The sequence below is a fragment of the Hylobates moloch genome, unplaced genomic scaffold, assembly GCF_009828535.3.
Source record: "Hylobates moloch isolate HMO894 unplaced genomic scaffold, HMol_V3 SCAFFOLD_8, whole genome shotgun sequence".
Lineage (NCBI taxonomy): Eukaryota > Metazoa > Chordata > Mammalia > Primates > Hylobatidae > Hylobates > Hylobates moloch.
Window position 1 is genome coordinate 76,971,131 of NW_026652283.1, and position 14,253 is coordinate 76,985,383.

General features: G+C 53.6%; 1 protein-coding gene across 2 annotated transcripts in view; it reads right to left on the reverse strand.

Annotated features, from left to right (window-relative positions):
- NISCH (nischarin) overlaps positions 1–14,253 on the reverse strand; it is a 36,482-nt gene that overhangs the window by 5,957 nt on the left and 16,272 nt on the right. Inside the window, exons 7-15 of one of the 2 annotated variants that reach the window (XM_032161347.2) lie at positions 13,099–13,194; positions 10,338–10,490; positions 9,293–9,361; positions 8,654–8,839; positions 8,359–8,487; positions 7,129–7,242; positions 6,695–6,806; positions 2,375–2,499; positions 1,227–1,276 (exon numbers count right to left, since the gene is read on the reverse strand). In XM_032161347.2, coding sequence (XP_032017238.1) covers positions 1,227–1,276; positions 2,375–2,499; positions 6,695–6,806; positions 7,129–7,242; positions 8,359–8,487; positions 8,654–8,839; positions 9,293–9,361; positions 10,338–10,490; positions 13,099–13,194 — 1,034 coding nt within the window. Of the gene's footprint in view, positions 1–1,226; positions 1,277–2,374; positions 2,500–5,103; positions 6,126–6,694; positions 6,807–7,128; positions 7,243–8,358; positions 8,488–8,653; positions 8,840–9,292; positions 9,362–10,337; positions 10,491–13,098; positions 13,195–14,253 lie in introns of those variants that run through there. The other variant, XM_032161348.2, reaches the window with a different exon arrangement.

A 14,253-nucleotide genomic window follows, 5' to 3' on the forward strand; every position in this document is an offset into this window, starting at 1 on the left:
GTCAGTTCCCAGGATGAGGGCCCTGGTGGGAGCCAGTGCTGCCTGCTGGAAGGCTGGGTCGCCAGTGTGGTCAGAGTCTATGCTTTTAGGTGCTTGGACCACAGGTGCCTGGCACAGCTATGCCCAGACCACACGAGTTCCCACAACAAAAGCACTCCCATGGACTTCTAAATCATTCAGTTGCTGCCATAAGACCTGGAGAGAACGAACACTCCAGGGCATGTCACCCCTAGTGGCCTCCAGGGCAGGGAAATGGGCTGGGGCAGGTCTTAGGACCTTCACACTTAAATTCCAGCTCTTCTTGGCCACAGCAGCCCTCGCATGTAGAGTGGGAGTTGGTAAACTTCTGTAAAGGGTCAGAGTACACATTTTGGGATTTATGGGCTACCCTGTCCATATGATCTTTAGCAGCCCGTTAAGAATGTAACTGTCCAACAATGGCGAAACCCTGTCTCTACTAAAAATAGAAGAATTAGCCAGGTGTGGTGGCGGGCGTCTTGGGTGGCTGAGGCAGGAGAATCCCTTGACCCTGAGAGGCGGAGGTTGCAGCGAGCTGAGATTGCGCCACTGCACTCCAGCCTGGGTGACAGAGCAAGACTCCGTCTCAAAGAAAAAAAAAGTAACTGTTATTCTGGCCTGGCGTGGTGGCTCATGCCTGTAATTCCAGTACTTTAGGAGGCCAAGGTGGGTGGATCACTGGAGTTCAGGAGTTTGAGACCAGCCTAGGCAACATGGTGAATCTCTGCCTCTACTAAAAATACAAAAAATTAGTTGGGCATGGTGGCGTGCACCTGTGGTCCAGGCTACTCAGGAGGCTGAGGCTGAGACAAGAAAATTGCATTAATCTGGGAGGCGGGGGTTGCAGTGAGCCGAGAACACGCCACTGCACTCCAGCCTGGGCAACAGAGTGAGACTCCGTCCGTCTCAAAAAAAGAAAAAAGAATGTAACTGTCATTCTTAGCTCCCAGGCTGTGGGCCACACACAGGCCTGGATTTGCCAACCCCTGGTATAGGGCAACATGTGCTGAGTAGAGTTTAGGTATTAGAATTGGGAAACAGATTGAAAAGTCCATCTCATCTGTGTCTCTTTAGAGGAAGAAATAGTTCTGTAGGACTTCTGTGAACAGATTTTTAAAAAAACCTGACTGGCCACCCCTGGCCCACAGCAGAGTGTCTGCAGAAGGCTGTGCGGCCAGGCCCAGGTCCCTTTCCAACCTCTTCCTTACCTTGCACCACCAACAGCTCCCGGCACGTCCCTTAAATCATCGGAAGCTGCCTGATGGAGAAAGAAACACAGTCAGTCCCCACATGCTGCAGCCAGCCCCAGCCATTTACTGGGTGCCAGACCCTGAGCTGGGCATTCTGCCCTCCATCACCGCCCTGAGGAAGCTCCCCATCCCCACGCTCTCCCCTGGGGCCTACTCTGGGACCCAAGGGCAGAGACCCACTTGGTTATCCCACCAGCACACAACAGGGCTGGGATTCCCACTCCTGACCTAGGGCCAGAGCCTCTCGCCACTCTCCAGGGATCCAGCATCTGACTGCTCCCTGTGCCACACAAGGGTCCAGGTAGACAGTCTACAAATTTGGTCCGACCCTAATTGGCCGGCAGTGGACACAGCCCTGGCAAGTCCCTCCCAATGGTCTCTGTGCACTGGGGAAGACCTAGGGCTTGGGAACCTCTTGCTGTGTGACCCTGGGAAGGGTGATGGGAGAGTGCTGTGGAGTACTGAGGACAGACAAGGACTCCGCCAACTGTCCCAGTGTCACAGGCCATAACCTTGTGCTGCTGCAGAGATGGGGCTGGAGGGAGGCCCAGGCACCAAGCACATTTGCCAAGCACACAGCAAGCACCCTTGCTTTCCTCCTCTCTTTTCTCAGGACACAGGAAGGGGCCCCACAACTCTCACTAACAACCACAGAGGAGGCGCCGGAGTGAGACTGTTTCCCAGACCACCAGGGTGACATGCGGAAAGGGGCCGAGTGGCTCCAGGGGTGCCAGGAAACAGAGAAGAAACCCAAACAAGCCCCCGCACGAGGGACTTTTGAAATGCCTTCCCCAGGGAAGCCTGCTCACAGGGTCAAGGGCCACCCTCTCCACCTGCCCCCATCGTGCCCTGGGCCCAGTGACAGAGAACTGCCTGTTCCCATCAACCAAGGGGGGTGGGGAGGGGAAGGAGGGAGGCTGAAAATAAACCCTTAACCACTGGGTTTGTCAGGAAGACACTCAACTAGAGACAGGTCCAAGAGAAAGACCATGGCGCAAAGCAGAGGACGCCAAACCCTGGAAGCATCTGCCTCAGCTCCAGCTAGGCCACTTCCTACTGCACACAACCCCGAGGATCCTTCCCCGGAAGTGGGAAGAGGGCATTACCTGTCCCGCAGGGATGGACTCCAGGGAATCAGAACATCCCTGGGCAATGGGCTGGTCCTCGGGAGTCAGACTGCTGGTGGATGAGAGGCTGCTGGCCAGGGCCTCCTCCTGAACGAACATGATTCCTGGAAAGACCAGGGCGGGCAGGCGGGCGGGCGGGCAGGGTGGGTGGGGGGGGGAGAGTGGCTGTTCAACAAGTGGGGCTGGGCCCCTCAGGCTACTGGCATGGCCGGGGGTTAGCCAGACCCCAAAACCCAGCCACACGGATTATAGAAGAAAATGTTAAAACTGAAATCTCAAAATAACTCAAGAAAGAACAAATGACTGCTTATCTAATCTCGGAGCAGGGAGAAGCATTCTGAGAATAAATGCAATGGAAAAACAAACTGATAGATGTGACTACATAAAAATTAAACTTCCACAGACACATTTTTTAAAACCAGGATAAATTAAAACCAGATGAAATGAGAAAAGTGTTTGCAATATTTGACAAGGATTTATATTGCTGGTCTGTAAAAAGTTCTTACAGATTACAAAAATGGGGGAAGGTTGGAAACCCCATTAACAGACTGCAAAGGACGTGAACAGACATTCCGCAGAAGAATGGCCAGCGGATAGAACATGAAAAGAATGCTCACTCTCAGAAGTACACAAAGAAAGGCAAGCTGAAATAAGAGACAAGTTTTGCCTCTCAACTTTTGCCAAAGTCAGACTGACTGTGTGGCCTGGCCCTGACCTCACTGGGCAGAGGCCGGCACAGGCGTGCGAGCTGGCCCACCCATCCAGAGAAGAGTTTGGAGGTACATCCATCAAGAGCCTGAAATGTGTTCACTCCTGGAGCATTTTCCCAGATGGTGACTAGACATGACCCTGTCCCCTGATTTGTCATCTCTGCAGGACTCATAGATACACAGGGCACGGGACAATTCACCAGGGGGCCAGCCCTTGCAGGCCTTGGTATCCAGCAGGGCTGCTGAGTCCAGCCTGAGCCCACATCCACAGTCCCACTTACCACAGGACGTGCCCACTGACCTGCCCTGGGGCCACTTCCCACGGACAGCAGCACTCTGACCTGCTGCGTCCTGTAAATGCATAGCGTTCCTAAACCCTGCTGAAGCTGTATTATGAACATAGCCTATCTGGACCTGTTACTCCACTTCAGATCACCTCTAGATCGCTTGAAGGTAAAGCCTTTGTGAACATGTTCCTGACTGCCGCCAGCAGGGTGAACACTGGGCATCGGCCGCCAGTCTCACTGAGGCCTATAGGAGCCCTAGGCCTGCCTCCACAACCCAACAGCCAGTGAAATGACCCCGAGCCCTCTGAGCCCCACAGGTCAAGACCCCCGACCAGCTCAGCTGCTCCCCGGGACAGGACAACTCACACAGCCTGGGTCCTCTCTGCCCACAAGCGAGGCAGGCAGGTGGGCCCAAGCTCAGATGCCCCCACAAAGCGAAGCAGCAGGGGGTAGGCAGGCAGGAAGGATGGCAAGCACACAGCCATGCATGAAGCGCCCTGATGGGCCACACTGGGCACCTGCCCAGGCCACTGCTCTCCTGTAATCCACCCTCTGCCTGCTAACGTTCAACTCCTATCCATCCTTCGAGATTCACCTCAGACACCACCTCCACTGCAGAACTTCTCTGCTCTAGACAGTCTACAAAAGCCCCACACCATCCTACCCTGTTCTCCTCCAGCACAGGGCGCATCCTCCCACATGGCTCCAAGCTCCCCAGGGGCACTGTCTGGGTCATCTTGAACCCCCCACTAAGGATGTGGGAAAGAGCAGCCCTCATCGACCACCTCTGTGGAGCTCTGAGTAGTGCCAAGCGCCTCCCCAGCATTCGCTCATGCATGCCTCTCGTTATTTACCACATTTCATCAAATCTAAGATGCGGCAGGTGGCGCCATCTTGGTCCTAGCGGAAGGTGTCCACGGGTTTTCCACGACTCCATCGCGAATACCAGCTGGCTGACAGCGACTATGAGACGCCACTGACTGAAAGACGCACCTCAATTTCAGAGAAGTCACAAGGTGGAAATGCGTGCCTCTTAGAATCAATGAAGTAGGGTGCATCCACTTCACAGTTGAGAAAACAGCTTCAGAGAGGCTACAAGTTGCTTGAGGTCCCACAGCTAGGAAGCTGGGATGCGAAAGCAGCTGACCGAGCCCTGGCTCCTAACCACCTCTCCACACAGCCTCCTCTCAGCCCCTGGGCATGGCTGGACAATCAACTCTGGCGACCACCCCTATTGGTCACAATCATCCATGGCTCCGACAGCGCCTGCCATAACGGGAGGCTGGGTGTTGTCTGGACAGCGCCCCCTTCAGACAGGCCTGAGTGCCAGTTCCTTCGCAAGCAGGCTCCCTTCTCGGGAACCAGGCTGGAAGCAACAGGCATGGGTCAGCAAAGCTGCTCCCACGCGCTCAAAAACCCTGTCCATCCAGGCAAGACCCAGGAATACGCGACTGAACAAACACACGGGGAAGCCTCCGAATCAGTGAGAAAAAGACCAACGCCTTTTGCCACTACCCCCCACAAGCCCTGTTTGGACCAAGGAAATGTGAACAGGGACAGGGACAGTCTGTCTGCTCCCGTCCTGGACCGTGGCCTGTACAAACAAGTGGTCAGAAAGGGCACTCAGCGGATAGAGCGGAGACATCAGGAGAGTCCTTAGGGGTCCGACCTTTGCTGTTTCTCACCAAAAGGAAAGAGAGATGCACACAAAGACATCCACTGCAGTTTTATTTAAGAGGTGCAAATCTGGAGGCAATGTCCAGAAGTCCAGCGATGGCGGGGACAGACTGCAGAGTGCCCCTCTGCAGAGTGTCCCCAGGGCACAAGGGGAGTGAGGAGGGGGCTGAGCTGGTGCAGAGGCTTCTCCGACAACGTGGGGGGGCTGCCTGCAGCTGCAGCCTGGGGGCATGGTACATCCCCACCCATCCAGGGCCTGCTCTTCACTGGCTCCTGCTCTACCTGCCCACTCACTCACTCACTGATCAACAGATGCTGGCAGAAACGGCTGTGTCCCTGGCCTTGAGAAGCAGACGCAGCTCCCTGTCCCCAGAGGCCTACAGTCATATGGTACCTCCACAGGCTCGCTTGGCCGCGCTGCAGGAGGCGGCTTCCTCACCGTGATATAACCTCCCTGGCTTTTATGTAATAAAATGCAACCAGAAATCCTTAGTCAAGAGTCTGACAGAAGAAAAATGGGCAATCATCCTGGCACCTAACCCCATCGCTCCACGCTCAGGAATTCTCTTCCACATCTCACAGGTGTGACCTCAGTGTGCTGCTCTGCGTCGGGCCTTCTGCCTTAACTTGAATGCTTCTCCCCTCTTCCTGCCCAGTCTTCCTGTCCCTGCTGGGAGGGCTGCCGAGCATTCTGCGCCACAGCCGACTCTCCCTCTCATCCTTCGATGTTGCAGTTGCAGCCCGTGTTTTGGCAGTGGTGAGCATTTCACCTCCCCTTCCCGGTATCTTATCCCTCTAAGAGAAAATCCCCACCAGTGGGGTTACCAGGTCAAGGGGTAGGAATGTTTTTCTGGCTCTTAAAACATCGGGTTGAACTGTTTTCCCAAGACCTCACACCAAGTTCTGCGTCTCCAGGAACCTGGGCAGGCGGCGTCCTTTCCTGCGTGTCCCGAGCCTCGGCTCCACTCGGGACGGCACACCCTCCCCTCTTCCGTGGGGGCCGGGCCAGCAGACACGCTCATGGGACCTGCTTCACTCACTCATCTCCGAGGATGCCTGGGTTCAGAGGTGAAAGCCCTTTGAAAACGCTAAGACAGTGGGCAGACGAATGGGCCTGGTCTTCCATGGGTCCACAGGGACACAGATGGCCCATCTTGGCCCCACAAACATGGTGTTCTGGGGCTGGGCCACACCACAGAGATGAGGCAGTGATAAAAGCAAGCTTTTCCCTGCACAGGGATTTGGGCTCTAGACAGTAAAGTCACAAGCCCGTAACCAGGAGCCAACCTGCGTGTGCTGCCGGTGAGGGAATGGGTCCCATGAGCCAACAGCCCTGAGCCTGTTCAGAGGGCAGCCTCAGGGCCTATCAGACACCCTGCGGTCTCCTAGAGGAGCTGGATGTGGGCATCAGAGCAATTGGGAGTCCTCACCAAGCAAGCAACAGCTGGCATCAGGCCGGGCACCCCTGCCATGTGTCCCCCCGCAAGGACCAGCCTGCAGAAGGCACTGCCCTCCCTGTGTCTGATCCTGTCGGAAGCAGGTGCTGGCACCTCTCCCCCAACCCAGCCAGGGGGCCCAGGCAGGCCTGTATGGCTCGACTAGAAGCAAGATACATACACGATTACCTTGGTTGGAGAGGATGGGCTGGGGCAGGGAGGCAGATGCGGGAGCCACACTGGGAGGGGAGCTGCTGGGTCTGATGCCGGGGAGAGCTGAGAGCCGGGAGTCTTCACCACCCTGAGGACGAGTGCTTGAGTCAGCCCCGGGAGAGAACAGGAAGCACAGAGCTCCCCAAGGCCAGGGGTGTGAGGAAGGAGTGCAACAGTTCCCACCAACTGGGTGGTAAAGATGGTCTCATCACATCCTTAGAGCAGGAACTACCACCGTCCCCAACCCACAGAGAATACAGAGGCCGCGACTTGCCCGAGGTCATGCAGCCAGCGAGGGGCGCAGCTGGGACTCGGCAGCCCTGAGCAGTCCCATGGCCCAAGCCCCCCGAACTGGCTCCTATCCCGGCTGGCTCTGCACTACTGCCCTCCCACCTGCCACACAAACCCACCTTCTTCTCTGGGTTGCTCAGTTTGGACTTGACCTCCTTGGCTTTCTGAATTGCTTTCAGCACTTCCACAGTGTCCAGCTCCTTCTCTGTGGTCACTGTGTCATCCAGACAGACCTAGAACATCCAGAAAGTGGCTATCAGCATGGGGACTGGTGAGCATGGCAGGAGGATGGTAGGGCCCTGCTGAGAAGGAGGAGTGAGCACCTGCTGTGGGCCAGGCCACGTGAGGACACCACAGGCTGAGGGAGGCTCAGCCTGCTCAGAGGCGGCTCTTCACTACTCATGGAAGTGACCTGGGAATGCTTTGGAGGGGTCCAGGGAGGTCCCACATCTGTCTCTGGAGTCCCTCACCAAGAACAGGAGGCAGCAAGCTCTTGGGCAGCTGGACTGGGGTAAGGGGGCAACTTGAACTAAGCCCCCAGTTAGAGGTGGGAGGCAGACTCTCAAAAGAGCGATGGGAGATCCTTCTGGGTAGGGGAACCAGCAGCGGGAGAGGGCAGGGCCCCCACCTGCAAATTCGGGAAGGAGTGGTGGCTGGCAGGCAGTGGGGGGGTTGGGTACGGTGGTTGAATGAGGGAAGGTCCCAAGGGCCTGGACAGGAGCTGACACTCTGTGGCCTGGGAGCTTCCCAAGGTCTGGAGCCCAGGAGGGGAGGAGATGGCATCTCATGGTCTTGTGACTGTGTGGAGGAAGGGGCACTTGCGGCCAAAAAGAGGGAGGTGGGACACGAATAGACTCCCAGGTATTTTCTGACCTGGGATTTTGGGAGAACAGAAGGTCCAAGGACCAATCAGAGAATCAGGGGGCCTGCTCCAGGCCCAGGCAATGGGTGAACCTGGTTAAGGGTGTCTGGTCAGCATTGTGGCAGGTGCACAGACACAGCGAGGGGCAGCAGACACCAGGCTGGGCTACACTGGCAAAGGCAAACCCTTTGGGTTTACAGTCAGGCACTATGGCCACAGGTTGTCCAGGAGATATAAATATTTTAAGGATCTTATTTCTGACCCTTTCCTAGAATAAACAATGTTATCCCAGACAGTACAGGCAGGAGATGCAAGGGAGCTTTTTCCTGGGGAGATAGCGGACTTCCCAGAACCGAAAAGCCCCTAAGGAACAGGACCTCCTTCTGAAGCAGGCAAGGGTAGAACAATGGACATATATCCCCCTACCACCCATGCAGACTTGACTGCATCCCGAGGGTCTCCCTGGGCTGACTGTGCTGGGGCTCACCTCTGAGGCCCTCTCTCCGAACTGAGCCAGCACCTTGGTCCGGTAGTCAGGGATGATGCTCAGAGGGTTGTTCAGCAGAGACACGTGCTCCAGACACGGGAGGCTGCCTATGCTCCGGACCTCCTCCATCTGCAAGGTATGAGTTCCATCCCCTTTGGTCCCTTCTCTTAACACTTCAGCAACACGCCAACACGTTTCATGGTCTCTTTTAAATGAAAGGAATCTTAACATTCTTCTTTAACATGATACACACCAAGGCACAGAAATCCCAAAACCGTGAGGTCCTTGGGCTCACCTGTTCGATCCTGTTGTCCCGGAGATCCAGGTTGACCAATGAGTAGAGCTTGTGCAGGCCACTCAGACTCTCTAGGAGGTTGCCTGCAAGGTTTAAGGTCTTGATGTTCCCCAGCTTGGTGTGAAGCCCTTCCAAGGAGGAGAGCTTGTTGTAGGACAGGTCCAGATGCACAAGGTTATACAGGTGCTGCAGCGGCGTGGAGAACAGCGTAAAGTGGCTCAGGTCAAGTCTCCAAAGATAGGGGCCTGACACTAATGGCAGGATGGGCCTTCCAACCCAAATACCCAGTTCTGCAAGTCACTCTGACAGTTATTTTAGGAAGGGAAGTCCCTCTTCTCTGCCGCACATGCCACAGCACAGTGGCACCCATGCAGACAGTTGGGGTGGGCGTTGAAAACATGGCTGTCCACCTTCAGGACGGAGGTGCATCATCATGCCTGGTTTGTATTTACTCATGCTTCCTAATTCTTTGGAACTAGAGCAACAAACACTGAGTGCATTGCTGGGATCCTAAAGGGAAGACAGCAACCCCTGCCCTTACAACCCCTGGCCAATTCCCAAGGCTGCATCAGTCTCCTGAACTCTCAGAACCGGGCCTTGGGAGTGTGTGCGGGCAGCACTGGTCTCCAAAGGCACTACCTGCAGATTGTCCACAACCAGCAATCCATTGTGACTCAGGTCCAGGAACTCAATCTTTGGGATCAGTTTCTTGTGAAAGAAAAGAACATCCGACGTTACTGTAGGGGGCTGGACCCCAAACATGGTCCCCCACACAGTGGACGGGCACCCCAGGATGCTTCCTCCCGACCACGGACTCCCACAGGCCGTCCCTGCAGGACCACTGGTGGGACACCTCCCACTGTCCAGCCAGTAGCACATCCAAAGGCACACACAGGGCCCCCATTGCTGGGCACTACTCATTGTTTTCATGGAACACTTGGCTTGTGAAAATGACACATGGCAAGGTCCCAGACAGAGAAGAGAGTCTGTCCTTCTTCAACCCTGCCCACAATCCCTGAGCAGCGCAAACACGGAAACGACACTCTTACTGCCCAAATGCCCTCTGGATGTCATTCTTTTATGGGCACATCTATCATCTAAGGAGTGATTTTTCTGCTCCACTCTTTGGAGTAAATGTCATCACTTAGTGTGTTATAGTTTACCAAATTTATATGAAATTAATATCTTACTTGGTTCTAAGTACTACCTCACCAATTTTAAATGATCCCATTTTTTTTTTTCTTCTTTTGAGACGGAGTCTCACTCTGTCGCCCAGGCTGGAATGCAGTGGCCCTATCTCAGCTCACTGCAACATCTGCCTCCCGGGTTCAAGTGATTCTCCTGCCTAAGCCTCCCGAAGTAGCTGGGATTATAGGCGTACGCCACCACACCCAGCTAATTTTTGTATTTTTAGTAGAGATGGGGTTTCACCACATTGGTCAGGCTGGTCTCGAACTCCTGACCTCAGGTGATCCTCCCACCTCGGTCTCCCAAAATGCTGGGATTACAGGCATGAGCCACTGCGTCCAGCCCTCATTTTGTAATTAACTTAAAATGGTAGGCAATGCACAGAGCACTAGATATAGGTTTTCTGTGGTCCTTCCTAAAAAAGCTGACTTAAATACTCAAACTCAGGGTTTGGTGGGGCCAGAGAAGCCCCTGGCACCTGCTGTTGAGAGCATACCACAGACTCGTCGATCTCGGAGATGCTGTTGTGGCTCAGGTCAAGCGTGGTCAATGCCTGCCAAGTGGGGATGACGGCAGTCACAGGGCCTTCTAGGGTTGTGCCTTCAGGCTCCCACTCATCAAATTCTGAGGCTTCAGGAACAAGGACTTCCTGCATAAAAACATCTGTTGAGCACCACACTCGGGCCCTCACGCGACACTCACTGGGAACACAGTCGTTGCAGAATTTAAGGAAGGGCTGGAGCATATTTAGCATGTGGAAGTAAACTTGCATTAAAGCATGCCTTTGGTTCCTATGTCTTTAAACGATTGTGAAATCGTTCAAAGCTGAACAATTCACCACATAACAGCCACTTAGAATAAGTCCTGGCCCTGCTTTAGGAGCAATGCTTTTCAAGCCCAAAGGGCCTTTGCCCTGGTGACCTGGTGATGCCTTTTCTAGCCTGTTGTCTTTTTTGAGATGGAGTCTCGTTCTGTCACCCAGGCTGGAGTGCAGTGGTGCAATCTCAGTTCACTGCCACCTCTGCCTCACAGGCTCAAGCGATCCTCCTGTCTTAGCCTCCCCAGTAGCTGGGACTAGAGGTGTGTACCACCATGCCTGGCTAATTTTTGCATTTTTAATAGAGATGGGGGCTTCACCATGTTGGCCAGGCTGGTCTCAAACTCCTGACTTCAGGTGATCCACCCACCTCAGCCTCCCAAAGTGCTGGGATTCCAGACGTGAACCACAGCGCCTAGCCGTTTTTTCTTTGAGACACAGTCTCACTCTGTCGCGCAGGCTGGAGTGCAGTGGCGCCATCACGGCTCACTGCAGCCTCAAACTCGCAGGCACAAGCAAATCCTCCCATCTCAGCCTCTTGGGTAGCTGGGACTACAGGCGCACACCACCTTGCCCAGCTAATTAAAAAATTTTTTCCTGTAGAAACGAGGTCTCCCTACACAGCCCAGACTGGTCTCAAACTCCTGGGCTCAAGTGATCCTCCCACCTTGGCCTCCCAAAGTGCTGGGATTATAGGTGCAAGCCACTGGTACTGGCCAGCCAACCGTCTTTTCTAGCTTCTCAGAGGCTGAAGGTGAGAATTCAGTTTCCAGGCAGCTGTGCTTTCCAAGCTGATGATGTGGTCCTCACTGTGGACACCAGGCCTTTAAAACCGTTATTTCACAGGAATAAAGTCAGACAATGCTAAGATAAGGGGAGTAGCACAAAGCCCAGAGACCATCAAAATGGAGAAAGGCAGGCCTATTTGTTTTGACAAGCCCTTTCTTCTCACAATGGGTCGCCCTGGGCTCCTTTCAGCAAGACAGTGAGAAGTGCTCGGAGAGGGACCAGGTGGCCCAACACACTCTCTGCAAGCCTCAAGAGGAAAATTTTTCACCAAATCCAATTTTTTTTTTTTTTAAGAGACAAGGTCTCCCTATGTTGCCCAGGTTGGTCTCCAACTCCTGGGCTCAAGGAATCCTCCTGCCTTGGCCTCCCAAAATGCTAGGATTACAGGCATGAGCCACCACACCTGGCCCAAACCTAAGTCTTGATCAGGAACCTTAAGTCATAATATTAGCCACTACATGCCTTTTCTATACCCAGGAAGATTTTAACATTAGCAAGATGTAATCCATAAAAAAGGTAAACAGAAACATTCCCAATTTGAATGTTTCTGCTGCTCACATGTAAACAACAGGGCCTAGCATTTCCACAACCTCACCTTCTAATCAAGCCGTGGAGAAAAAGATACAAATGAGTGCTTAGCCAGGGATTGCTAAAGCTTACAGGAGGAATCTAAGCTTAGTTATCAATCTAATTAATAATGGTCCCACCACTTGCCACAGCTTAGCAATTTATTCATTAAAAACCAATGACGGCCAGGTGAAGTGGCTCATGCCTGTAATCCCAGCACTTTGGGAGGCTGAGGCTGGTGGATCACTTGAGGTCAGGAGTTCGAGATCAGCCTGACCAACATGGTAAAACCCTGTCTCTACTAAAAATACAAAACCTAGGCTGGGCGCGGTGGCTCACGCCTGTAATCCCAGCACTTTGGGAGGCCGAGACGGGCGGATCACGAGGTCAGGAGATTGAGACCATCCTGGCTAATATGGTGAAACCCCATCTCTACTAAAAATACAAAAAATTAGCTGGGTGTGGTGGCGGGTGCCTGTAGTCCCAGCCACTCGGGAGGCTGAGGCAGGAGAACGGCGTGAACCCGGGAGGTGGAGCTTACAGTGAGCCAAGATCGTGACACTGCACTCCAGCCTGGGCTACAGAGCGAAACCCCATCTCAAAAAACAACAACAACAACAACAACAAAAAACAAAACTTAGCGGGGCGTGGTGGCAGGCACCTGTAATCCCAGCTACTTGGGAGGCTGAGGTAGGAGAATCGCTTGACCCCAGGAGGTAGAGGTTGCAGTGAGCTAAGATCATACCACTGCACTCCAGTCTGGGCCACAGAGCAAGACTCTAGCTCAAAACAAAAACAAAACAAAACAAGAACACCAATGACTTTATTTTTGGGAGAAAGAAGCCAAGTTCCTTAAAATGTCCTGTTAACAACATGAACTTTTTATGCAAATGTGAACTAAAGGGTCCCAGGGGTTGTCAAGTGCTGGGAGGCCCCCCATGAGTGTGTGGCTACCCCACGGAAGGTCCAGCCTCTGAATACTGATAGACATAGCAGTATCCTCAACCATCCTCAGTGGTAGAGACCATAGCCCAGGACCCTGACCCATAGACATTGCCGCAGGCAGGATATAGGTGAAGCTTACCTTCATCGAGGTTGCTGAGAAGCGGACACTCAGCGTGGCTAAGGTGGGCTTCGATGCGACCAGCCCTCTGATGTGCTTAGCATCACAGTGACTTATCTGGAACAAGGAACAGCTGCATCTCAGAAACAGAATCCTTGCTCCATCAGAAGTCCCCAGATGTAGGTGCTTCCCACCCCCATACAAAAGCACAATGACGGGCAACCCAAATCCTCAGAGATGGGAGGTCACTCAAGACCAAAGTCTCTCTTTTTCCCAATGTCAGTGCTGACCAAACATTCCCTCAAGTATCTAGTAAGAAAGGTGCCTGGCCTCTCAGACTCACAATGGACCACAAATTCCATTTCCTCTGTAAGGGCTGCCTGGGGCTTGGCAGGTGAACATAAAGTGTGGGTCATGGAAACTGCTGGGGAGAACAAGGGGCCTCCACAGCACAGCGAGTGGGGTGGGTCCGCCTGTTCACCCAGCCCCCACTCCATGGAACTCAGCTGTCTTGTGGTGAGGAGGTGCAGGCCACAGGCTAAAGCACACTCCCCGAGCCACCTGCCCAAGCACACCCAAGACCCAGATCCAGAGCCTCAGCCTGCTCGGCAGGGCTGGGTCGGGTTTCCCCTTCACTTCCCTGTTCTCACTCGGCAGCAGGGCACACCACAAGTTTCCCTAGACCACTGTAGACAGAATAGCCCAGTGCACAGCAGAGGCTCTGCAGCTGAATTCAAATCCCAGCTTTCTGTTCATTAACTGTGTGGCCCTGGCTAAACTTCCTTATCTGCCCAAGCCTCAGTTTCCCCAACTGTAAAATGGAAATAAAAGTGCCCTCTTCACAGGGCTGTTGGGAAGATTCAATCAAGGAGACATGGGGCCACAGGGCAGAACACAAAAGCCATGTTCAAAAAATTATGCTTTGAAACTTTTTTTGTATTCATTACTGACTTTTCTTTTCAAAAATGCTAAAATTGGCATTGCAAACCAAGGAGCCCAGTAGTGACAAATGCAGAGTGTTTCCTGTGTGGGTGCCCCAGAGGACAGGGCATCTTCAAAGCTCTTTGCCAATCGGCCTTGAGAAATATAGACTTGTATTTAGTTCTGTCTGACCCTCAGGATGACTTCCCAAGACTTGAACTTGAGGTACACATGCCCCCTGCCCCTATGAGGAGG